Source organism: Acipenser ruthenus, chromosome 23 (genome assembly GCF_902713425.1).
Source record: "Acipenser ruthenus chromosome 23, fAciRut3.2 maternal haplotype, whole genome shotgun sequence".
NCBI classification, from domain to species: Eukaryota; Metazoa; Chordata; class Actinopteri; order Acipenseriformes; family Acipenseridae; genus Acipenser; species Acipenser ruthenus.
The window spans coordinates 9,769,940-9,795,592 of NC_081211.1; the positions used below are offsets into that span (position 1 = coordinate 9,769,940).

The following is a 25,653-nucleotide window of genomic DNA, read 5'->3' on the forward strand; positions in this document are numbered from 1 at the left end:
GTTGCATGGTATGCGGTCAGCTCGACGGTTTAGTCCAGCAGGGGCATTAACATTCTGCCAGAGTGTGTTGCTAGGAGCGGATAGCTGGAGCAGTGTGATAAGAGAGAAGTAAGACATGCTTCTGTGTTTGTCTCGTATACCGCGCTATCAACAAGTCCTCAAGCACAAACCTCGGAGTCTAATGCATGGTTAGGAACGGTTCACACAGCCATGCATGTTATATACCAGGAGGGCAGCTGGCTAATATATATACTGTATATATGTAATTATGTATGTAATTAATTTGAAAAAGGAAAAGTGCTGTGTACCACAAGGTGCAAAATCAAAAAGAAAAAGGTCATGTAGGTACCAATTCTTCACATTTTTTGTATACCTTTTGTATAGAGATTACACACACACACACACACACACGCATTTCGATTGCAATCATTGTTTTTAACATACTATTTAAGAGACTCTTCTGGAACATACATGCTGGTTCGAGGCTACGACACTGGGGGTGAGATGTTTAAAGTTGCAGTTTCTTTTTAAATCTATTACAGTCAGCTATAATATAATCCACTGGTGTCATGACATGTGCCTTTTTTCGCCTCTTTGTTCCCACTTACCAAGGCAGAATGACTGTGTGGGCCAAAACCTGTTCTGCCCTGCCCTGTTATGTCACTGCTGCTTTTGTACCAGTCTTGGCAGTCAGCATTTGCCAGTTTTGACCACAGGTTAAATTTACATATTTATATGGATGTTGTGAGTTCAGGTTCAGACAGCAGCATGCTGGGATGAAAGAGTTGGGCTCCCTGAGCAGAGCAGACTTGTCTTGTTATGTAAGCATGCGCGCTTGTGTGTGTGTCGAGGCAATGTGGAGCCACTCAGTGTGTCTACTTGCATTAGGAGACTCAGCCTGACAGGGGGGGGGGGGCTATTCCTGTTGCACTGAGACTCATCCAGCAGTTGTGTTTGTCCCAGCCTCTCTTTATATCGCTCTCTCTCAACTTCAAGTTCAAATACTTTATTGGCACTGCAAGTGCCAGCCTGCAACCACTCTTAACCAGCTTCGCCCCAAACCAACCGCACCAAACCTGTTGTAAACCGCACCTCCGCTGATGAGTGCTGTCCTGTTGAACGAGCCTGCCTCAGTGCCACCTAGCGGCCATTGTCAGATCTGCAAGGGCTGACTCTTCTGCGCCTACCTCCCGTCTTGGGGCTTGTCAAACCGTTCAGCACCAACTTAACACCTAGCTTGCTTGTTCTCTAAAAAAACATTAATAAATAAATAAATAAATAAATAAATAAATAAATGTAAGTTAAGTTTTCTTATTCAGACATGGTGTTAATTATACGTGGTTCTTGTTTTTGCAATACTTAAAAGAAAAAAAAAGATATATCTAGGAACGGTCCGAATCGCTTGTGTATCCTTACAATCATATAGTATCAATGTCTAAAAAATGTATTTCTGAAAAATATCTAAAATAACGTTTTTTGCCTCTTCAAATGTGTTAGATTCTAAACAGAACGTTGTTTTCATATGTTCAATTATTCTGTTATTGTAGAGAACTATATAAGAAGATAAGAAAGTTTACAAACGAGAGGAGGCCATTCAGCCCATCTTGCTCGTTTGGTTGTTAGTAGCTTATTGATGCCAGAATCTCATCAAGCAGCTCCTTGAAGGATCCCAGGGTGTCAGCTTCAACAACATTACTGGGGAGTTGGTTCCAGACCCTCACAATTCTCTGTGTAAAAAAGTGCCTCCTATTTTCTGTTCTGAATGCCCCTTTATCTAATCTCCATTTGTGACCCCTGGTCCTTGTTTCTTTTTTCAAGTCAAAGAAGTCCCCTGGGTCGACATTGTCTATACCTTTTAGGATTTTGAATGCATGAATCAGATCACAGCGTAGTCTTCTTTGTTCAAGACTGAATAGATTCAATTCAGTAGTTCGGGACAAACACCAATCACAAAATGTTTTAGTACAAATATTTATTGTAGAGAATGCGGAGTATGCGATTTAACAGAAAAGTATGCTGTATATACACATTCATTTGGCATCAAACCTAAACTTGGTTTGAGGGTTCGCTGCCTGGCCAACTGGACGAGGCTGAGACCCCCATTTGATAAAACATAAAAACTGTTAAGAAAGGTGGAGATGGGGAGGTGGTGGGTTACGATGAAATCAAAACGCAACTGAGAGATAAGTGAAGAGGGTATTTATAGTGCTAACAATTTAAATTAGCTAATGTGTAAATTGAATGATTCAATTTGGTGATGCGGAGATTGGTGTCTGACCCTCCTCCCGAACTTTAATTATAAATTTCATTTCAGTAGTTCGGGACAAACACCAATCACAAAATGTTTTAGTACAAATATTTATTGTAGAGAATGCGGAGTATGCGATTTAACAGAAAAGTATGCTGTATATACACATTCATTTGGCATCAAACCTAAACTTGGTTTGAGGGTTCGCTGCCTGGCCAACTGGACGAGGCTGAGACCCCCAAAAAGAACAAGCCGGTCTCAATGCCACAATTAGAATTGAATATAGCCCACTTGAAGGTTTAGCCAACCTTTAACAAATGATCATCAGCACGCAGGAGAGGAAAACAAAACCCATTTTTGGGAAATAAACCTCTGGGAATCCATGGCTGATTCGATTGCCCTTCCTCCAGGCAGGCTACTAACACTTAAGAGCACATTTCTGTAAAAGCAATTTTAGGCTCCATAATATTTGTTATAATGTAAACTTGGTAAGCACTGGAGGATCAACGACCTAACCGTTTGATAAGAGAGTCTGGAACCCCGTGGGAAAAAGCTGCTACGATTCTGAAGGAAGGACCGGAAAACTGCTCAGCTGCGAATCCGGACCTGGAAATAAATCAGGTGAAAGAAGAACAAATGTTGGGTGACGATTGTTCAGTTTTTGTTAATAAACAGCGGGCCTGAGGGTGATGCGCCCTGAGAAAGATTGAGATGGACAAGAGAGAAAGGGGTCATATGGGCCAACATGGGAGTTTAATTTATAAACAAAATTGAAAAGCTTTCTCTAATCTTCCTTGTCCGTTTTACTTCTTTTGAGCAGGAAGGAAAGGGTATCAGATGAGGGGATTGCTAGGTCAGAGATTAAGGGGTGAATCTGGGGGTTGAATTTGAGAGCGATGTAGACTCCCAGCACCTATGGGAACCCAAGAAGGCTAAGAGAAAGAGCTGTAAGGTTTTATCTAAAACAGGCAGGAGTAGCTGGAGCAGATGAGAGGCATCAAGAGAGTACGTTGATGGCAATAGGTAGGCAAGCAGGAGGAGAAAGAGATTCTGATAGTTGAAGCCCTTTCAGGATTAGTGAAATTTGTGAGTTGCAGAGTGTAGAGCTGGGACACTGAAATTGAGTTGAGTTTGTAGAAAAACTTGATGCCGGAAATTCAAATCTTATCGCTCTGTTCTTAAGGGACATAAAACAGGATGACACTACGGGCACTGAAAATGATGGAAAGGAATGTTGAATGCAAAGTGAAATTTTAAAGCAATTCCAGGATGACCGGTACATTTGCAGTGAGCGGGGAGTGATGCTGAGAAGAGTTGTTTCTTGAGCCTGCAGAAATCAGGGAATGCAGCAGGTGGCTCACATGAATGTCAGGTCTGAAAAGAGGAATCTGAGTTTGCAGGAGGTCGTCTTCGGAAGCCAATGCTCTGAATCCCTGCGTTTGGAAACGAGAAAGAATCAATTATATTCAGGTGGCAGAGAATGTGTTGAGCTCTGAAAATGAACTGATGAGTAACAGATAAACAGGTAATCCTTCTGAATATTCTCATTATAATGAACGATCTTGTTAAAGATTTAGACTGAAGGTGAATTGTGAGTGGAGAAGAATGGATTTTGAGCCCAGGAAGACCCCCAAAAGGAGTGCGGCTACAGCAAATGGACACACTTTGCGCAATGACGAGGAGTGATCGGTTATAGGAATAATGCTGAATTCGTTGGGCCATGGAGCAGAAAACCAATTTTCCCTTGTAGTATCCTCCAAAGCCAAGAGAGGGAGCTGCATCTTTGAACGGCTGAATGTCTTTGTGCAGCAGGAGACAGTTGTCGTAAAAGAAAGTACTGCCATTCCTTTCTTTTAGTAGGAGCTCCCACAGGCGGAGTTCCTTGCGAAAAAAAAGGAACCAAACCATAAGTATGACATCATTGAGGGAATCGACAGAAAGGATCAAATAGAGAGAAGGTAGGAGATAAAAGCTCTGCCTCGAGGATTTATCCTCATTGCGTACAAATTGCAAAGCATATGACATGGTTTATTTAAATTTCGAGAAAGCTTTTGACAAAGTCCCACATAAAAGATTAATTTCTCATATTGAACGCAGTAGGGATTCAATGAAATGCATGCACGTGGATTAGGGAGTAGTTAACATGTAGAAAACAGAAGGCCTCCAGAGTATGCAGTATTGCGGCCCTGACTGATATTCAAAGAAATGGGAATGGTTTTGAAAGTGTTTGAATAAACTGCCGGTAAGCTGAAAGAAGAAAAGCATCTCACAGAGAAGAGACCACTATGGGGTCGTGCTGGACACCCATGGCGGCCAGGGAGGTCACTGCAGGGGCCTGCTGAATGCCTGTAGTGAGGGGAGGGTAGCCTAAAAGGTTACATTTGGAAGACCGCGGAGGTAAGGAATAGAAGGGGGCAGTGGGGCCCTGTTGAAGCTCGCAGCTGGTAGAAAAACGTTTGACAGAGAAGGGAGCACTATGGGGGCCTGCTGGACGCCCATAGTGGCCAGCGAGGTCACTGCAGGGGCCTGCAGTGATGGGGGGTGGGGAATGCGGGAGCAGCCGCACCCAACTGTAATTACTGATTAGAGGAAACATCAAAAATAGAGCAAGGTAACCAGTGGTGTATTACAGGGATCAGTATTAGGTCCTCTGCTATTCCTAATCTACATAATGATTTAGATTATGGCATAGTAAGCAGACTTGTTAAATTTGCACACAACACAAAAATAGGTGGAGTGGCAAACACTGTTGCAGCAGCGAAGGTCATTCAAAATGATCTAGACAGCATTCAGAACTGGGCAAGCACATGGCAAATGACATTTAATAGAGAAGTGTAAAGTACTGCACACAGGCAAGAAAAATGTGCATTATAAATATCATATGGAAGATACTGAAATTGAAGGAATCTTTGAAAAAGACCTAGGAGTTTATGTTGACTCAGATATGTCTTCATCTAGACAATGTGGGGAAGCTGTAAAAAGGCCAACAAGATGCTCGGATATATTGCGAAAAGTTTTGAATTTAAAATCAAGGGAAGTAATGCTAAAAATGTACAATGCATTAGTAAGACCTCACCTAGAATACTGTGTTCAGTTCTGGACACTTCATTAAAAGAAAAAGGATATTGCTGCTCCAGAAAGAGTGCAAAGAACAGCGACCAGAACTGTCCCGGATTTAAAACACATGTCGTATGCAGACAGGCCAAAAGAAAAGAAGCTATTCAGACTTGAACAAAGACTACGCGGTGATCTGATTCAAGCTTTCAAAATCCTAAAAGGTATTGACAACGTCAACCCAGGAGACTTTTTGAACCAGGAGTCACAAATGGAAATTAGACAAAGGGGCATTCAGAACAGAAAATAGGAGGCACTTTTTTTTTTTTTTTTTTTTTTTTTACATAGAAAATTGTGAGGGTCTGGAACCAACTTAGTAATGTTGAAGCCGACACCCTGGGATCCTTCTTGATCCTTCTTGATGATACTCTGAGATCAATAAGCTACTAACAACCAAACGAGCAAGATGGGCTGAATGGCATCCTCTTGTTTGCAAATCCTCCCATGCTCCCATGTAGTTTAAATGGCCTAGGAGGGACAGAAGATTGCGTTTAGTGGGGGGGGGGGGGGGGGGGGGGGGACCGGACCAGACCGGACAGAAAAGTGGAAATATAAAAAAAAAATACAATCTCCTGAGGACAGGCTCAATGGGCATGATTTTAAATGTGTTTGATATATTGGCTTTAGCCAGTCATGCGTTTTTCCCAGCAATTTTGATTAAGAATATGGCGTGGTCGATTTGCATATTGCAGGGAGCAATCTTCGTGAGGGACTGTTGATGCTGGGTGTGGTGGAGTTACGGTGAGCGGAAATGAAGGAAGTTACAGGCAGAATAGCACAGGTTCCTTCAATGAAGTTATTACAAATCTGGCAAAACAATCTCTGGATACAAATGCTCAAAACTGCCGATGAGCAGTGAGGGAAGGGAACCAGAAAGGTTAGGGAAGGGAACCAGAAAGGTTAGGGAACTTGCAGTGAGAGAAGGGAACCAGAAAGGTTATAGTTAGAGGTGAAGGGAGCACTATGGGGGCCTGCTGGACGCCCATAGTGGCCAAAGAGGTCATTGCAGGGGCCTGCTGGACGCCTGCAGTGAGGGAAGGGAGCCAGAAAGGTTATATTTGGAGGTGAAGGGAGCACTATGGGGGCCTGCTGGACGCCCATAGTGGCCAAAGAGATCACTGCAGGGGCCTGCTGGACGCCTGCAGTGATGAGGGGGTGTAACCAGAAGGTTACAGATGCATATTATACAACAGTGGCGGGTGTCGAAACCCCAGGATAGATCGCGGGAGCAGCCGCTCCTAACTGTAATAACAATCTCTGGATACAAATGCTCAAAACTGCTGAAGCACAGAAAGAAAAGCATTTCACAGAGAAAGGATCACTATGAGGGCCTGCTGGACGCCCATAGTGGAAAAAGAGGTCACTGCAGGGGCCTGCAGTGAGGGGAGGTAACCTGAAAGGTTATAGTTGGAGCCAGAATGCTCAGGAACTGCTAAATGAGCCTTTGATTGACAGGTGCGATGGTCCTGCTTTCGGATTTTTCCGGTAGTAGAAGCGCTTCGTGGAGATGCAGTCGGTGCGGGGGAGGTGTTTCAAGTCCGCTTATAATACGCGGAAATTGGGCTTTCTTCTTGAGTCGCGGGTTGGAATTTGTAAAAACACCCATACTGACATGGGTTGGGCTTGTTTTGTGATACTTGGCAACACTGGGTAAAGCAACGATCAGTGATGACGTCATAGCGCCTGCGACGGGAAGGATGAAATAAAGTAAACAAATTCTCCTTACGTGCTGTAGATTTGAATGGGATGTTGTTGCTACGAAAATAAAGCTGGAGCCGGGAGATCGTCCAGTCTCTGATGTCAGGAGTTGCGGAGGAACGAGTGGCCAGGCGGGAGCCACAGCAGACAGGAGAAGCTGACATCTGGGCAGAGAAGTTTGGAGTGGTAATACCGCCGACCGAAGTTGTGGTGGAGTTGGCCCGGGAAGGGCTGGTTGAACTGGTTGCGTGGATCTCGGCTCCGGGAAAACAGCAAACAGATCGTCATCCGTCGAAACGGAATAATCCAGACTGCAGACCATGATGCGTGCATGTACGATGAAATCAAAACGCAACTGAGAGATAAGTGAAGAGGGTATTTATAGTGCTAACAATTTAAATTAGCTAATGTGTAAATTGAATGATTCAATTTGGTGATGCGGAGATTGGTGTCTGACCCTCCTCCCGAACTTTAATTATAAATTTCATTTCTTTTAGCCTGTCTGCATACGACATACCTTTTAAACCTGGGATAATCCTGGTTGCTCTTCTTTGCACTCTTTCTAGAGCAACAATATCCTTTTTGTAACGAGGTGACCAGAACTGAACACAATATTCTAGGTGAGGTCTTACTAATGCATTGTAAAGTTTTAACATTACTTCCCTTGATTTAAATTCAACACTTCTCACAATATATCTGAGCATCTTGTTGGCCTTTTTATAGCTTCCCCACATTGTCTAGATGAAGACATTTCTGAGTCAACATAAACTCCTACGTCTTTTTCATGGTTCCCTTCTTCAATTTCAGTATCTCCCATATGATATTTATAATGCACATTTTTATTTCCTGCATGCAATACTTTGCACTTTTCTCTATTAAATTTCATTTGCCATGTGTCTGCCCAGTTCTGAATGCTGTCTAGATCATTTTGAATGACCTTTGCTGCTGCAACAGTGTTTGCCACTCCTCCTAATTTTGTGTCGTCTGCAAATTTAACAAGTTTGCTTACTATACCAGAATCTAAATCATTAATGTAGATTAGGAATAGCAGAGGACCAATACTGATCCCTGTGGTACACCACTGGTTACCTCGCTCCATTTTTAGGTTTCTCCTCTAATCAGTACTTTCTGTTTTCTACATGTTAACCACTCCCTAATCCATGTGCATGCATTTCCTTGAATCCCTACTGCGTTCAGTTTGAGAATTAATCTTTTATGCGGGACTTTGTCAAAAGCTTTCTGGAAATCTAAATAAACCATGTCGTATGCTTTGCAATTATCCATTTTCAATGTTGCATCCTCAAAAAAGTCAAGTAGGTTAGTTAGACACGATCTCTCTTTCCTAAAACCATGCTAACTGTCTCCCAGGATACTGTTACCATATAGGTAATTTTCCATTTGATATCTTATTATAGTTTCCATAAGTTTACATATAATAGAAGTCAGGCTTATTGGTCTGAAGTTACCTGGTTCGGTTTTGTCTCCCTTTTTGTGGATCGGTATTACGTTTGCTATTTTCCAGTCTGTCGGTACAACCCCTGTGTCAATAGACTGTTGCATGATCTTGGTTAGCGGTTTGTAAATAACTTCTTTCATTTCTATGAGTACTATTGGGAGGATCTCATCCGGCCCAGGGGATTTGTTTATTTTAAGAGCTCCTAGTCCCTTTAACACTTCTGCCTCTGTTATGCTAAAGTTATTTAAAACTGGATAGGAACAGGTCGACATGTGGGGCATGCTGTCCGTATCCTCCTTTGTAAAAACCTGTGAAAAGTAATCATTTAATATATTTGCTATTTTTTTTTCTTCATCTATGATTTTGCCATTTGTGTCTCTTAGACATTTAACCTCCTCTTTGAATGTTCTCTTGCTGTTATAATATTTGAAAAACCTTTTAGAATTGGTTTTAGCCCCCTTAGTAATATTGATTTCTATCTCTCTTGGCCTTTCTAACTTCCTTTTTGACTTGTGTTTGCAGTTCCAAGTACTCTTTCTGTGTACTTTGTTTTTGGTCCCTTTTAAACGCTCTGTAAAGTGCCTTTTTTCGCTGAATATTTTTTTAATTGATCTGTTGAACCATTTTGGCCATTTTGTTTTAGATTTAGATTTGTCTGCTTTTGGGATGTAATTGTTTTGCGCCTCTAGTACTACATTTTTTAAAAACAGCCATCCTTTTTCTGTGGATGGCTGTTTTTAAATATCTAGATTTTCCATTGTACTGTACTTGTAAACAGATACCAATAGTTTTCTAACGTATTTTTAAAAATAACTGTACGTGAAATATATAAGAAGTACTTAAATGAAAGACACCAAGCTAATCAATCAACTACAAGAGCTACCTCAGTATTTCACAATTTGATAACGAATTCGCTTAGTGTTAAATAGTGTTAGAATTCACTGTGTTAGGCTATTTTGACAGTAGTACAAGATCGTATAGACCATTCACTAATTCACTATATTCAATATGTCACGTCTTTTTATGTGTAATTCAGATAATAATAATAATAATAATAATAATAATAATAATAATAATAATAATAATAATAATTATTATTATTATTATTATTATTATTATTATTATTATTCCCACGCAGTAGACCTACCCCTATCGGTCTGCGTGTTGAACTCACTCGGGCGGAGTTTCTTCCAACTCCGAAAGCTTCCGATAATTTTCAGACAGAGCCGAAGGAAGCAGGAAACGGACCCCACAGAAAACACAAACGCAGCATACGGTTGCTTTGCTCCAGGACTAATATCGTCGTTTTATTTTTGTTTCGGGAGTTTTGAAACTTCGTCATGGGAGCCTGCCTGGCGCTGTGTTCAGCGGTCAGCTGCGTAAGTTTGTAAACTTGTTTTCTGTTTAATCAAGCTAAACTGTGTTAAAGTGCAGTGGAGTTTTACCCGTGTTAAGAAATGTAAAAAGCTTTTGTTTTTCTATTTCTTTTTTAAATTGTACTTGTTCGTACTTTATATCGCTGATTAAAAAACGAAAAACAAACATAAAAATGTGAATGTTAGCAAATTTAAGTTCCTTATTTTCATAACACCTAAGTATTGCGTATTATATATATATAATATTACAGCAGTGTTATTTTTAGTGAGAAGTGTAAATGCTTCATAATTATAGGCAGTGTATTAATTCCGAGTTTGCGGTTAACACCCGTGATACTGTTTAGTTGACGTCAGTGTTACAAGCTTTGAAAAAATGCTTGGCCAAAAAAACACTGAAATGATAAATCCTAGATGACATTGCAAACCTGGTAGGCGGATTGAGTCTGGATTCTTGTGAAGAGGGTCGGTTATTTTGGATGGTTAGATGTCGTGTTGTTCGTTAATGATTAATATATTAAAACCACAAACAGTTAGATACAGAGACAAAAAAGACTCTGTTCCTCCACTCATTAATCTGCTACTTGAGATTTCATGCCACTGGGTCATTTCCGAAATTAATCGGGTGCAGTACCTGTTTCGTGTCGATGCGTCATCGAGTAATTCAGAGGATCACTGAAGCTACGTCAGCAATATATTCATTTTCCAAACAGTTACTACTGTTTATTCCTCTCCCTTTTGAAAGCAGATACCTGTTTCAATGCGTGCTCTTCACGAGTCATCTCCAGAAGGACGGGGCCAGGGTCAGCCGAGTCACATCTCAGCTGACAGCGGCATCAATCACTCAACTACCTCAGAAAATGTTTTGTAAATAAATACATATTCTAGTAATTAATTCCGTTTTTGATTAGTATTCTTATTCATAACACAAACATACATTAGTTAATCAGCACATACACTTGCTATCAAGGTAAATAACGTTTGGTTATCGTTTTTTTTATTTTTTATTCTGTATATAATAATATCTTTATAGTTATCACAAATTAAATTTGATAAGAGGTTTTTCTCAAAGAAAGAAAACACACAGGTTTTAGTCGTTGCCCAAGGGACTTCTTTGACCTGAAAAAAGAAACAAGGTCCAGAGGTCACAAATGTAGATTGGATAAAGGGGCATTCAGAACAGATAATTGTGAGAGTCTGGAACCAACTCCCCAGTAATGTTGTTGAAGCTGACACCCTGGGATCCTTCAAGAAGCTGCTTGATGAGATTCTGGGATCAATAAGCTACTAACAACCAAACGAGCAAGATGGGCTGAATGGCCTCCTCTCGTTTGTAAACTTTCTTATGTTCTTATGTTCTTATGACTTCTTTGACCTGAAAAAAGAAACAAGGACCAGGGGTCACAAATGGAGATTAGATAAAGGGGCATTCAGAACAGAAGATAGAGGCACTTTTTTACACAGAGAATTGTGAGGGTCTGGAACCAACTCCCCAGTAATTTTGTTGAAGCTGACACCCTGAGATCCTTCAAGAAGCTGCTTGATGAGATTATGGGATCAATAAGCTACTAACAACCAAACGAGCAAGATGGGCTGAATGGCCTCCTCTCGTTTGTAAACTTTCTTATGTTCTTAAATCAATCACTGGCATTGACGATACGCACACACTGTCCTCATAGGGGATGAACTCAATCACTGAAAAACAAAACAAAAGCCTCATGAAATCAAAACATCTATAGCACCTGCAAGAATATTTCTTAGAAATAAAACACTGCCCTTTATTACTGTAAGTTAAGAATTAGGAAAATAAAATAATTAGCCAAAAGAAAAATTAATAATAAATGTGTAAAATCAGACTATAACAGTGGCAGCTTGAGTTGTTCCGCCCACCTCGCAGTACACAAGATACTGGACCGTCATTTTGCTCGAGTGGTCCGCACCACTCCACGGTGCACAGGACAGTGTATGATAACTGCTCGAGCGGTCCGCACTACCCCACAGTGCACAGGACAGTGTGTGGTAACTGCTCGAGTGGTCCGCACTACCCCACAGTGCACAGGACAGTGTGTGGTAACTGGTCGAGTGGTCCGCACTACCACACAGTGCACAGGACAGTGTGTGGTAACTGCTCGAGCGGTCCGCACCACCCCACGGTGCACAGGATAGTGTGTGGTAACTGCTCGAGTGGTCCGAAGCACTTTATTATTAGAAATAAACACTGGAAGGGGCTGGAACCTCCCCAAAATTTACCTTAGCCCCCCCACCCCCCCCATGGCCCCCAAGCGAAATGACTAAGTTAGGCTTCTCTCTAGCTCTGTGTTTAAGTGAGCAAAGCCATACGCAGCTACGCTGTCTCACACTAACCTGAGCAATCTCCGAGAGGGATGGCTTTTCATTTGTAGCTACAGCTAACTTCAGTGTTGTTACTGGCAAAATATTCGTATGTTTTCATCAAAGTTATACCTGCTTAAAACCATAACATATTGCCATTTCTGTGTTGACAGCATCAACAGAAAACGAGATGCACATGTAGGACAAGTGTTTCATCAGTGAAAATTATTAGGCGTTTTCTTTTTACTCCACATCCCGTCCCCCCAGAGTGCGGACCAGGGAAAACAATCGCAGGGCCAATTCAGTTTTAAGCAAGCCTATTGTAATAAAACAGTACATAAAGATATTTGTGTTTTAAAATGTAAAAAAGAGCCTGAAACTGAATGGTGTGCAACAGGTGTTGCTGTATCAAAGTGGTGTGTAATGGGGTACTTAATACAGAATTATCACAAAATGCAAGAGACCGAGTTGCCAAACCCCTTTTCCCCCCCAATAGTACTACAGAAAAACTGCCATTTTTTTAAAAAAACGACTTCAGTATTGAAGCAGGTTCTATATTTATAGTCTACTGGTTATTTAAAGTTTAACGTGAACAATACTACTACTACGATGATGCTACAAATACTACTAATAATAATGAGCTTGTCATGTGAATGTGAGTCGTATCCCACAAACATCACTTAAATGACTTCAAAACAAATGAAATGTTTGTTTTGTAAAACAAACAAAAATGAAAATGACCATGTACAGCATTTACATTGATAAAGAATGTATTGATAAAGAATATTAAACCGCTGTCTACAAAGTATTTGTTTAGCTTTACTAGCCTACCTAAAGGATAGCTACGTTTTGAGTTCTACAGTTATTTACTGCTTTGGACACAACTTGCATGAAATGGAAGTGTTACAAATGTAGAAACATTTGCTGTCACACCTGTTTGTTTTAGTTATCTACAGTATTTGCTAAGACCTGATACAGTTTTATACCAACTTTCGTGTGACAGCAGCTTGCCTGTGTTGATCAGTCCCAGTGCCCGTTTACACGGCTTGCCTGTGTTGATCAGTCCCAGTGCCCGTTTACACACACCATGTTCCACTGTGTGCTGCTTTCAAGACAATCCAGCATGACAATTTCACTTTCTTCTTCTTCTCCTTCTCTTAAAATGCATGCAGCACGCGTTCAAGTGTATGCTGTTTACACTGGTCCACTTATCTGACTCAGAAAATGATTCAGATGTGTTTTACGCATGCCCACACAAAGTGGGGTACAGCCCTCTCTCTTTTTTTGTTCTGTCCCCTCATCTGGGAAGGTCTGGTGCTGCTGCCACTGAACACTGGCCTTTATTACTGTAAGTTAAGTATTAGGAAAAGAAAACAATTAGGCAAAAGCAGTACCCAAGACCCTGTACCGTGGTTCTGCTGGAGTGGTCCGGACCACTGTGACGTCGGACCGCTGAGTGGTCCGGCCCACAGGCCGCAGAATGCTCCAGTCCCTTCTCCGAAGCTGCTATGCAGTGGGAGTCTAAAAGCATTCCCTACTACTGCAGCTCCTCCCTGCAGCTCTGTCGATTCTCCCCTGTTTGATAATGTGCTTGTTTTACTGTTTTAGAACTCACACAACATTATACAGAACAGTACTACAGCAGTGAGGCAAACGCATCACAAGACACGTGGATTTCTTTAAATAAATAGGAGTACTGGACTCATGTTAATAAGTAACTTTGGATGAGACGTAAAACCAAGGTCCTGTAAGTGACTCTCCAGCAGCAGTTGTTGATGCATAGTTCACCTCCTAGTCTCTGTAAGTCGTTTTGGATAAAATGTCTGCTAAATTATTATTATTATTATTATTATATTAAGTGGTACTTCCAGGGGTAACACATTCACTGCTTAACATCAGCAGCGTTGGGGTCAGTTCCTGTTTTTCAATTCCATTTCCTTTTAAAAATCAATTCCTAATTTCCATTCCCGTTTAATCAGTTCCAACACACCATTGATCAAAATTACATCTAGCAGTATTCTGTTCAAATGAGCTTCTCACAGTGGCAACACACTACTTTAATTGAAGTCACTGTTAGTCAATTAAATGGGCTTCAAATAAAAGCAGTCTCTAAAATATCAATTCCTTCGAAGGAATTGGAATTGATTTTAAAAAGAATTGAAAAACCGGAATGGACCCCGACCCTGAACGTCAGTGGCACTGCTTGTTTTACGACAGTGCTTCCCAAACTGGGGTCCACAAAGGTTTCCCAAGGGCCCCAGGAATTCTGGAAACATATCTTTTGAAAAACAATAACATATACAGAAAAATGTTAATTCACTGTGGTTGTGAAACAGGCAGTATTCACATGCACTGAGTACAGAACAGGCAGTATTCACATGCACTGAGTACAGAACAGGCATTATTCACAATCACTGAGTACAGAACAGGCAGTATTCACAATCACTGAGTACAGAACAGGCAGTATTCACAATCACTGAGTACAGAACAGGCAGTATTCACAATCACTGAATACAGAACAGGCAGTATTCACAATCACTGAATACAGAACAGGCAGTATTCACAATCACTGAATACAGAACAGGCAGTATTCACAATCACTGGGTACAGAACAGGCAGTATTCACAATCACTGGGTACAGAACAGGCAGTATTCACAATCACTGAATACAGAACAGGCAGTATTCACAATCACTGAGTACAGAACAGGCAGTATTCACATGCACTGAGCCTGTGTGGCGGCTCCCTGACCCCCACCCCTCTTTCTCTCTAGGTGTCGTGTCTGTGTGGCTCAGCACCATGCCTGCTGTGTGGATGTTGCCCCTCCAGTAATAACTCCACAGTGACTCGTCTCGTCTTCTCCTTCTTCCTGCTGCTGGGCACCATCGTCTCTGTCATCATGATCCTGCCTGGCATGGAGACACAGCTCAAGAAGGTACGGTGCTTTTACTGTCCTGAGTGAGGCTGTGTGTCTGGAGATCATTGCTTGAGTGAGACTCTGTGTCTGGAGATCATTGCTTGAGTGAGACTCTGTGTCTGGAGATCATTGCTTGAGTGAGACTCTGTGTCTGGAGATCATTGCTTGAGTGAGACTCTGTGTCTGGAGATCATTGTTGAGTGAGACTCTGTGTCTGGAGACCATTGCTGAGTGAGGCTGTGTGTCGGGAGATCATTGCTGAGTGAGGCTGTGTGTCTGGAGATCATTGCTGAGTGAGGCTGTGGGTTTGGAGATCATTGCTGAGTGAGGCTGTGTGTCTGGAGATCATTGCTGAGTGAGGCTGTGTGTCTGGAGATCATTGCTTGAGTGAGACTCTGTGTCTGGAGATCATTGCTTGAGTGAGACTCTGTGTCTGGAGATCATTGCTTGAGTGAGACTCTGTGTCTGGAGATCATTGCTTGAGTGAGACTCTGTGTCTGGAGATCATTGTTGAGTGAGACTCTGTGTCTGGAGACCATTGCTGAGTGAGGCTGTGTGTCGGGAGATCATTGCTGAGTGAGGCTGTGTGTCTGGAGATCGTTGCTGAGTGAGGCTGTGGGTTTGGAGATCATTGCTGAGTGAGGCTGTGTGTCTGGAGATCATTGCTGAGTGAGGCTGTGGGTTTGGAGATCACAGCTGATTGTCTCTCTGCAGATCCCTGGGTTCTGTGTGGGCGGCAGCTCCATTCCTGGCGTTTCGAACCATGTGAACTGTGACATCGTCGTGGGGTACAAGTCTGTGTACCGCATGTGCTTCGCCATGGCCTGCTTCTTCTTCCTCTTCTCTCTCATCATGATCCGCGTGCGCAGCAGCAAGGACCCGCGGGCCGGCCTGCAGAACGGGTGAGCAGCCTGTGGCAATCCTGTTACCTTATTATTCCAGAAGTCTCATTGCATCGTTTGTCAGGGAACTTTAAGTTTCTGTTAGTATTTCTAATAACTGAGGCGACTGGAAACGTCACATAGAGCTGTTTTAATAATGATTCTGCACTTGAAACTTGGTGATCCATGAGGTTTATAATTGTTGAGAATCTTCCTGAGACTTTCCCAACAGCATCCTGGACAGAGCACAGAGACAGGACAGCAGACTGTTCATGATGTACCACACACTGAATTAACACCTCCATACAGGATTCAAGTGCAACAGTGGAATCTGACTGAGGGTCTGTGTGTGCTCTGCAGAGCTGCACTGCTGGTTCCTCTCAGTCCTCTGCTCTCTCTGCAGGCTCCTCTCTCACCACTTCTCTCTCACCACTGTGCTCTCACCCCTCTGCTCTCTCTGCAGGCTCCCCTCTCACTCCTCTGCTCTCTCTGTAGGCTCCTCTCTCACCCCTCTGCTCTCTCTGCAGGCTCCTCTCTCACCCCTCTGCTCTCTCTGCAGGCTTCTGTTTCACCCCTCTACTCTCTCTGAAGGCTTCTCTCTCATCCCTCCCCTCTCTGTGCAGGTTCTGGTTCTTCAAGTTCCTGGCTCTGGTTGGCATCACTGTGGGAGCCTTCTTCATTCCAGATGGGACATTCAACACAGGTACAGGGGTGGGGGTGTAGGAGGGGCTGTGGGTGGGTGGAGCTGGGGGGGGGGGGGGGGGCAATGTGTGTGGGTGTGTGTGTGTGGGCCACTCTGAATGTGGAGCTGGGGAGGCACTGTGGGTGTGGGGGCTACTGTGTGTGTGTGGAGCTGCGGGGGCACTGTGTGTGTGTGTGTGTGTGTGTGTGTGTGTGGAGCTGGGGGGACACTGTGTGTGTGTGGAGCTGGGGGGGGCACTGTGTGTGTGGGTGTTTAAAATAAGTTGGACCTATGTGAGAAATCTCTTTGCTTGCTATGTTGGTCTGATTGCAGTGTGGGTGAGGGGTGGATGAGCAGCGGGTGCAGTGTTTAAGCCCTGGGAGCACAAAGCCACCTTTTCAGGAGCAGTGGCTTGAGACCTTTAGATTTGTAATGACGTCACCAGTGGCCAAGTTAAGCCAATAAACACACAGTATCACATTCTAATCAGGGTTTTAAATGTCTCCTGGAAAGCAGGTAGCTACTTCACTGTATGACTGACATTTCTGCAGTAAATGAGGAGTTTATTTCTCCCAATATGTTCATCAATTTGGGTTCTCTCTCTGTGTGATTGCTAGTCTCTCTCTCTCTCTGATTGCTGGTGTCTCTCTCTCTCTCTGATTGCTGGTGTCTCTCTCTCTCTCTGATTGCTGGTGTCTCTCTCTCTGATTGCTGGTGTCTCTCTCTCTCTCTCTCTCTGTGATTGCTGTGTGTGGATGTCAATGTGTGTTTGGTCTGGTTTTCAGTGTGGTTCTATTTCGGAGTGGTTGGTGCCTTCATCTTCATCATCATCCAGCTGATTCTGCTCATCGACTTTGCGCACTCCTGGAACCAGGCCTGGGTTCAGAACGCAGAAGAGGGCAGCAAGTGCTGGTATGCAGGTGAGTGAGCAAGCGAGCGAGACGACTCTCTGCACAGGTGAGCGAGCCCGGCCCCCCACCCCATCTCCAGGGCTGGATTGAGACTGACTGGGCCCCCGAACCGCATTGACCACAATTAAAATAATATGAATGATGCACACCATCCCTATTATTGAAAGCTTGGTCGCTTACTTTGCATATTTCTTCATGTGTATAAGTGTACAGTGGCTACCCCCGAATCAAGTTGAGAGTGTATTTCTCACCCACTCCCCCCAGTCCTGCTCTGCCCCTCCCATCTGTCTGTCTGACTCTCTGTCTCTGCCCCCCCGCAGGCCTCCTCATCTGCACCTTCCTGAACTATGCTGCCTCCTTCGCCGCCCTGGTGTTGTTCTACCTGTACTACACCAAACCGGACGCCTGCCCTGAGAACAAGGCCTTCATCAGCCTCAACTTCATCTTCTGTGTGATTGTCTCCATCGTCTCCATCCTCCCGCGAGTGCAGGTCAGCGCAGGCCAGGGACACAGGGGCAGAGAGGGCCACAGAGTCTGACAGTCACACACACCGACATACAGATCCACTCCCCAACAAATGCAACATTCAGTCTCCTTCATCAAGCAAACACATCAGTTGGAGACCTGCTTAAGAATTAGAGTACAGATGCATGTAGCCTAGGCTAGATCAGTCTTTATAGTAAATTAGTGTTTAGATGCATGTAGCCTAGGCTAGATCAGTCTTTATAGTAAGGTGATCTGGTGATCTGCCACGTTGGTTCACGTTTCCTTTAGTTTGGCGGGTGCTGCACTAGATGGTGCTTGCAAATGTTAAGACACTCTGTGTGCGTGCGTGCGTGTGTGTGTGCGTGCGTGTGTGTGTGTGTGCGTGCGTGTGTGTGTGTGTGTGTGTGTGCGTGTGTGTGTGTGTGTTGATTGTAAGCTGTCTTGTCGGTTTCAGGAAGCCCAGCCTCACTCAGGGCTGCTACAGGCCTCTGTCATCACTCTCTACACCATGTATGTGACCTGGTCCGCCATGACCAACGAGCCAGGTGAGCATCCACTGCAGTCCACTCTCTCCTCTCGCTCTCTTCTCTCCTCTCGCTCTCCACTCTTGCGCTCGCTTTCCCCTCTTGCTGTCTCCACTCCAGCTCTCCTCTCGCTCTCTCCACTCTCGCTCTCTCCACTCTCGCTCTCTCCACTCTCGCTCTCACCACTCTCGCTCTCTCCTCTCCAGCTCTCCTCTCGCTCTCTCCTCTCACTCTCTCTCTCCACTCCAGCTGTCCTCTAACTCTCCACTCTCACTCTCACTCTCTCCACTCTTGCTCTCACTCTCCATTCCAGCTCTCTCCTCTCACTCTCTCCTTTAACTCTCTCCTCCTCTCATCTCTCCTCTGCTCTCCTGACATGTTTGTTTAACCCCTTGTAGATCAGACCTGTAACCCCAGCCTGCTGGGGCTGATCTCTAACAGCAGCTCCCTCTCTCCTTCCCCCGCCCCGGGGCAGGTGGTGCAGTGGTGGGATGCGCAGAGCATTGTGGGGCTCGTCATCTTCCTCATGTGCACCCTGTACGCCAGGTAAGCAGCTCGGCCAGTGGCAGACTGTCAGTGTAACATAGCGATGGATGCTCCCGTCACAGGGGTTTAGGGTCTCCTGTCCACCTCTGTTTGTTTTTGTCATTTCATCTGGAGGGTGAAATAGTCCCCACCCCTTCAACTGCCTCCTCCCTGTCATTAACCAACAACAAGCTGCTTACTGTGTTGATTGATAGGCTTTCAGCCAGTAATGTGTTTTGACCCAGAAGATTCTCTGGCGGTGAAATGACCCAGGAAATGCAGGTGTAACTGATCTCTTGATAAGGAGTATCCTGGATATCGTGTTTAAAATGAAAACCCTGGTTTGCCTTCGCATGTGTTTCTTTCAGGACTGCCCACTTGTCACTAATGGAAGAGCGGACAGGTGAGATTGATGGATTATTCTGGGAGCTGCAGTCCCTTTTCCTGGTTCTTGTCTACTTGTTTTTAAGCCTCATGTCGGGTGTGATTGTGAGTCTGGTTACATCCACTGCGCTGCTGCCCTAACTAGGCGTGTCTGTCCCGCCCACAGTATCCGCTCGTCCAATCACAGACAGGTGAATAAGCTGATGCTGACGGAGGAGGGGTCGGGGCCAGGCGGGGAGTCCTCGGAGGGGTTCCATGAAGAGGGGCTGCGACGCCCGATCGACAACGAAGAGGAGGCTGTGACCTACAGCTACTCCTTCTTCCACTTCTGCCTCGTCCTCTCCTCGCTCTACATCATGATGACACTCACCAACTGGTACCAGTAAGTGACGCTGGGATTGTGCACTACCTGTGTGTCTGTTACAGAGAGCCATTTCTATACTTCAGAACAAGAAATCACACAGTCGAAATATGCGCTGAGTTCTCAAATCCACAATTCTCTGCTTTCTATACTAAAAGAAACTAAAGATCCATGACAAGTCTTTTGACTCAAAGTCTTTGAGGAAGTCTCCTAGTTACTTTTGTCTTTTAGCGTTTCTAAATATAAGCACAGTTGAGTGTTTAGAAGTAATAGATGATCGATCCATGGCAATCCTTTGCTTGAATCATTCAATTTATTTATGTAGGTTGAGAAACCCAGTCACTTGCTCCCGTTCTAACCCGCTCCCCTCTCTGCAGGCCTGACGCTGGGTACCAGGTGATGACGAGTGCCTGGCCGGCGGTGTGGGTGAAGATCTCGTCCAGCTGGCTCGGGCTGGCTCTGTACCTCTGGACTCTGGTGGCGCCGCTTGTCCTGCCCGACCGTGACTTCAACTGAGCGCCAGCAGGGGGAGCTGAGGGGGTTAGACACACAGCACTGGTCACAGGACACATGTGCCAACGGCATCATTGGGGTCTCTTTCCCTCTCAGGCAGCGGCACTCTGACCGCTCTCTCTGTTCATTCACAACCCAACTTCAACCAGGCCCTTAATTGCTTAATTGATCAGCTAGGGATCCAACAGCTGAACTCAGTTAAACAAGCCTGCTGGCCACTTCAGTCTGCGGTGTTTCTTTAAGGGTATATAAGGACCTTTTTATTTTATTGTGTTATTATTATTATTTTATTATTTGTTTATTTAGTAGACGACTTTATTCAAGGCGACTTAGAAACTAGGGTATGTAAATTATGCATCAGCTGCAGAGTCACTTACAATTACGTCTCACCCGAAAGACGGAGCACAAGGAGGTTAAGTGACTTGCTCAGGGTCACACAATGAGTCAGTGGTTGAGGTGGGATTTGAACCGGGGACCTCCCAGTTACAAGGCCTTTTCTTTAACCTCTGGACCACACATCCTCCTAGTGTTGCTACAACTGTTTGCGTAAGGTGTGTGTATTGTTTTAAATGTGTTTTTTTTTTGGTTTGTTTATTCTTACATTTTGACCACTTCTTTAAACTTTTTAAATTGCATTCCCTTCACATGTGCATGGACCTCTCAGAACTACATTTCCCATCACCCTCCTGCTCACTGGTAAATCCATCTCAGTTACATATGTGAGCAGGAGGAGGATGTAAAATGTAGTTCTGAGAGGTCCATGCGGGTACATGGGAAGCCATCTTGAGGCAGAGAATGCAATTTCAAAGTTTAAAAAAAGTGATCAAAATGTAAAGAAAATCTAAACAACACACACCTTACGTAAACAGCTGTAGCAACACATGGGAACATGTAACACAATAAAATAAAAAGGTCCTTATGTACCCTTTAAGTTTAAGGATGCTGCAGAAAGCAAGTTAACAGACCCTGATCAGCACTAGCCTTGGACTTCCTTTCCTACAGTAACATTCGCTAGTCCAAGATTAGTGCTAATCAGGGCTGTGAAACCAGCAAAGGTGTTGTATGCAGTGACTGGAAGACTCAGTCACTGGTCCCCTTTTCTTAAACACAGTCTGCAGTATAACCAGGGCGTCTGATGATCAGTGTTTTACCCGACTTTTCTACTCTCTTTAAAAATTCAACTGATGCCTGTTAAGCCATTCGTGTATCTCAATCACACTGAGAAACACATTCATAGTAAAATTGATTTCATTTATGTGTTTTTTTATGTGAAACTAAACAGCTTTTAAATCAAGTCAAGAAAGTAACCCTTTCTGAAATAGTGTATGCATACACAGAATATTTTGGGGTGTCATTATTCTAGGAATGGTTTGATTTTCAGTAACGTTGCGTATCCTCTTATTGCTTCTGCGCAATGTTACTGTTATTTGGGAATACACTGTTTTTGGTTTTGGTTTATTGATTTTAAAAAATGAAATAAAGAAACCTGTGTTTTTTAAATGTGAAGGTAAAGTAAGTTTTCAATGTAGTGTTCCTGTTATTTTTTTCACCTTGTCTGATTTACTGTTTTTATAGGAAAGCCAGTGCTGTAATGACACGGTAGCCATGGTAACTCTACGCCTGTTCTTGTTACTCACTGTATTGTCTTGTAATCTTAATTGAGGGTTTGGTTTTTGTTCGATTTTTATTATTAGAGTAATTCTGATCGTACCACTTCTTGTGCCTTTTTGTATGGCTTAAAGGGAAAGCTCTAATCGCGTTGTTTAAACCCAGTGTATAAGGTTTGAATCGTGATGTGTCTGCTCTGTATGTTCACTGTATGAAGAACTACATTCACTGCTGTCTGCTAATAGTACCTCACAGTAGAGGGGCTCCACTCAGACTCAGCCTTCTATATACTGGCAGTTTGTGTTTTATAAATAAACATGTTCTATCCAGCTTGGTTTTATGGTGTTTCTTTTCTATAAGGCTTAAGAGTTGGAGAGTCCTCTGTTCAGCAGGTACATGTGTAGAAAAGTCCCAAGCAATCGTTCTAGATTTGTCACGCATATCTCTGACATTTGTTAAACAGGTAAGCATGTTATATATTCTAACATTATATCACAAGTTTAAACGTTTACCTCTAAACTAGCCAATGCCAGCCAATAATTGAAATAAATACAACACCTCGGCTCACCGCGCACCAGCGACCCCTGTAGTCTGGCCAGGCGCCTGCAGGCTTGCCTGTAAGCTGCCCAGAGCTGCGTTGTCCTTCGACATTGTAGCTCTGGGCTGGCTGCATGGCGGGCCTGCAGAGTGTAAAGAAGCGGTCGTCTGACAGCACACGCTTCGGAGGACAGCGTGTGTTCATCTTCGCCCCTCCCGAGTCAGCATGGGGGTGGCAGCAATGAGCTGAGCCTAAATACAACTGGACATTCCAAATTAGGAGAAAAACGGGGTAAAACGAATTGGCAACTACTAAAGAAAAATAAATAAATACTTATTAGAAGAATAAAAGAGAGTTTAAAACTAAGATAAAAAAATACATGTTTTTGTAAAAATACATTTTCAGTCTTGATTTCACAACAGTAAGAGTGCCAGCTTGCCTGACAGAGGAAGGCAGAACACTCCACAGTGTAGGTGCTTCACAAGGAAAGCGTTATTTTTAGAAGATTATTATTTAATAGCACGTTAATCACAGAGCTTTCACTCCAGTTACTGAAAGTGTGTTTACTCTCTCTATACGAATTGCATTCAGTTTGTAACTCATTACGTTTCTAGACCGGAGTTATAGGGGGCTGAATCAAAGCTGTGTTTTACAGTAGAGGTGGTGTATTCTCAATTCTTCCACAAGAGGTCGCTAGCGTTTGTTGTATGTTTAGTGTTTCTCCGTGTTTGGTGGCTACCTCTAATCAAGTTGAGAGTATTTCTCTTGCACTCTGTGTCAAGGAGTCTGTCATACAACGAGGGCAAGAGAAAGCACACTGTCAAGTTGAATAGAGGTGGCCCAACACATAAACATAAGTCATTCATTCTAAATACAAACAAAGCCCCGATATTAATGTATATGTTTCTACAGCGTAGTTGCTGCCAATATTGGATGTAACTTCTAATTGATATCAGAAAGAGCCTGAGAGTGTCTGGTGTATGTGTGTATGTGGGTGGGCATGCGTTTCTGAATAAACCCCCCCCCTTTTCCTTGTGACTGGGGCACGGGTGCGGTTATCAGATTGCTGTACTGTGCAGGAATCCTGAGACAGGCAGAGTCACAGAGCAACACCCCATCACCGGCACACTCACACCCACAGAGACACCCCATCACCGACACACTCACACACACAGACACCCCATCACCGACACACTCACACACACAGAGACACCCCATCACCGACACACTCACACACACAGACACCCCATCACCGACACACTCACACACACAGACACCCCATCACCGACACACTCACACACACAGAGCAACACCCCATCACAGACACACTCACACACACAGAGACACCCCATCACCGACACACTCACACACACAGAGCAACACCCCATCACTGACACACTCACACCCACAGACACCCCATCACCGACACACTCACACACACAGAGCAACACCCCATCACCGACACACTCACACACACAGAGCAACACCCCATCACCGACACACTCACACCCACAGACACCCCATCACCGACACACTCACACACACAGACACCCCATCACCGACACACTCACACACACAGAGCAACACCCCATCACCGACACACTCACACACAGACACCCCATCACCGACACACTCACACAGAGACACCCCATCACCGACACACTCACACACACAGACACCCCATCACCGACACACTCACACACACAGAGCAACACCCCATCACCGACACACTCACACACACTCACACACACAGAGCAACACCCCATCACCGACACACTCACACCCACAGACACCCCATCACCGACACACTCACACACACAGACACCCCATCACCGACACACTCACACACACAGAGCAACACCCCATCACGACACACTCACACACACAGAGCAACACCCCATCACCGACACACTCACACACACAGACACCCCATCACCGACACACTCACACACACAGAGCAACACCCCATCACCGACACTCACACCCACAGAGCAACACCCCATCACCGACACACTCACACACACAGAGACACCCCATCACCGACACACTCACACACACACAGAGACACCCCATCACCGACACACTCACACACACAGAGACACCCCATCACCGACACACACACACACAGAGCAACACCCCATCACCGACACACTCACACCCACAGAGACACCCCATCACCGACACACTCACACACACACAGAGCAACACCCCATCACCGACACACTCACACCCACAGAGACACCCCATCACCGACACACTCACACACACAGAGCAACACCCCATCACCGACACACTCACACCCACAGACACCCCATCACAGACACACACACACACACAGAGCAACACCCCATCACCGACAAACTCACACACAGACACCCCATCACCGACACACTCACACAGAGACACCCCATCACAGACACACTCACACACACAGAGCAACACCCCATCACTGACACACTCACACCCACAGACACCCCATCACCGACACACTCACACACACAGAGCAACACCCCATCACCGACACACTCACACACACAGAGCAACACCCCATCACCGACACACTCACACACACTCACACACACAGACACCCCATCACCGACACACTCACACCCACAGAGCAACACCCCATCACCGACACACTCACACCCACAGAGCAACACCCCATCACCGACACACTCACACCCACAGACACCCCATCACCGACACACTCACACACACAGAGCAACACCCCATCACCGACACACTCACACACACAGAGCAACACCCCATCACCGACACACACACACAGAGCACCCCATCACCGACACACTCACACACACAGACACCCCATCACCGACACACTCTAACCCACAGAGACACTCCATCACTGACACACACACACAGAGACACCCCATCACTGACACACTCACACACACAGACACCCCATCACCGACACACTCTAACCCACAGAGACACTCCATCACTGACACACACACACAGAGACACCCCATCACTGACACACTCACACACACAGACACCCCATCACCGACACACTCACACACACAGACACCCCATCACCGACACACTCTAACCCACAGAGACACTCCATCACTGACACACACACA

At 44.5% G+C, this 25,653-nt stretch overlaps 1 protein-coding gene across 1 annotated transcript; it reads left to right on the forward strand.

The window, feature by feature from the left end:
- Positions 1–9,664: 9,664 nt before the first annotated feature.
- LOC117964128 (serine incorporator 1-like) lies at positions 9,665–22,340 on the forward strand. Its single transcript, XM_034906654.2, has 10 exons — positions 9,665–9,895; positions 14,993–15,154; positions 15,851–16,038; positions 16,641–16,720; positions 17,485–17,619; positions 17,931–18,100; positions 18,551–18,641; positions 19,019–19,166; positions 19,696–19,911; positions 20,268–22,340. Exons 1-10 carry the CDS (start codon positions 9,857–9,859, stop codon positions 20,404–20,406), a joined length of 1,368 nt encoding a protein of 455 aa, XP_034762545.1. The 5' UTR covers positions 9,665–9,856; the 3' UTR covers positions 20,407–22,340.
- Positions 22,341–25,653: the final 3,313 nt, after the last annotated feature.

What these genes read in the sequence shown, in the direction of transcription:
- LOC117964128 (XM_034906654.2), top strand. Translation starts at nt 9,857, where the DNA reads ATGGGAGCCTGCCTGGCGCTGTGTTCAGCGGTCAGCTGC. An exon ending in CAGCAAGTGCTGGTATGCAG is followed by an intron (nt 17,620 to 17,930) that starts GTGAGTGAGCAA and finishes GCCCCCCCGCAG; the next exon opens with GCCTCCTCATCTGCACCTTC. An exon ending in ATGTGCACCCTGTACGCCAG is followed by an intron (nt 19,167 to 19,695) that starts GTAAGCAGCTCG and finishes TCCCGCCCACAG; the next exon opens with TATCCGCTCGTCCAATCACA.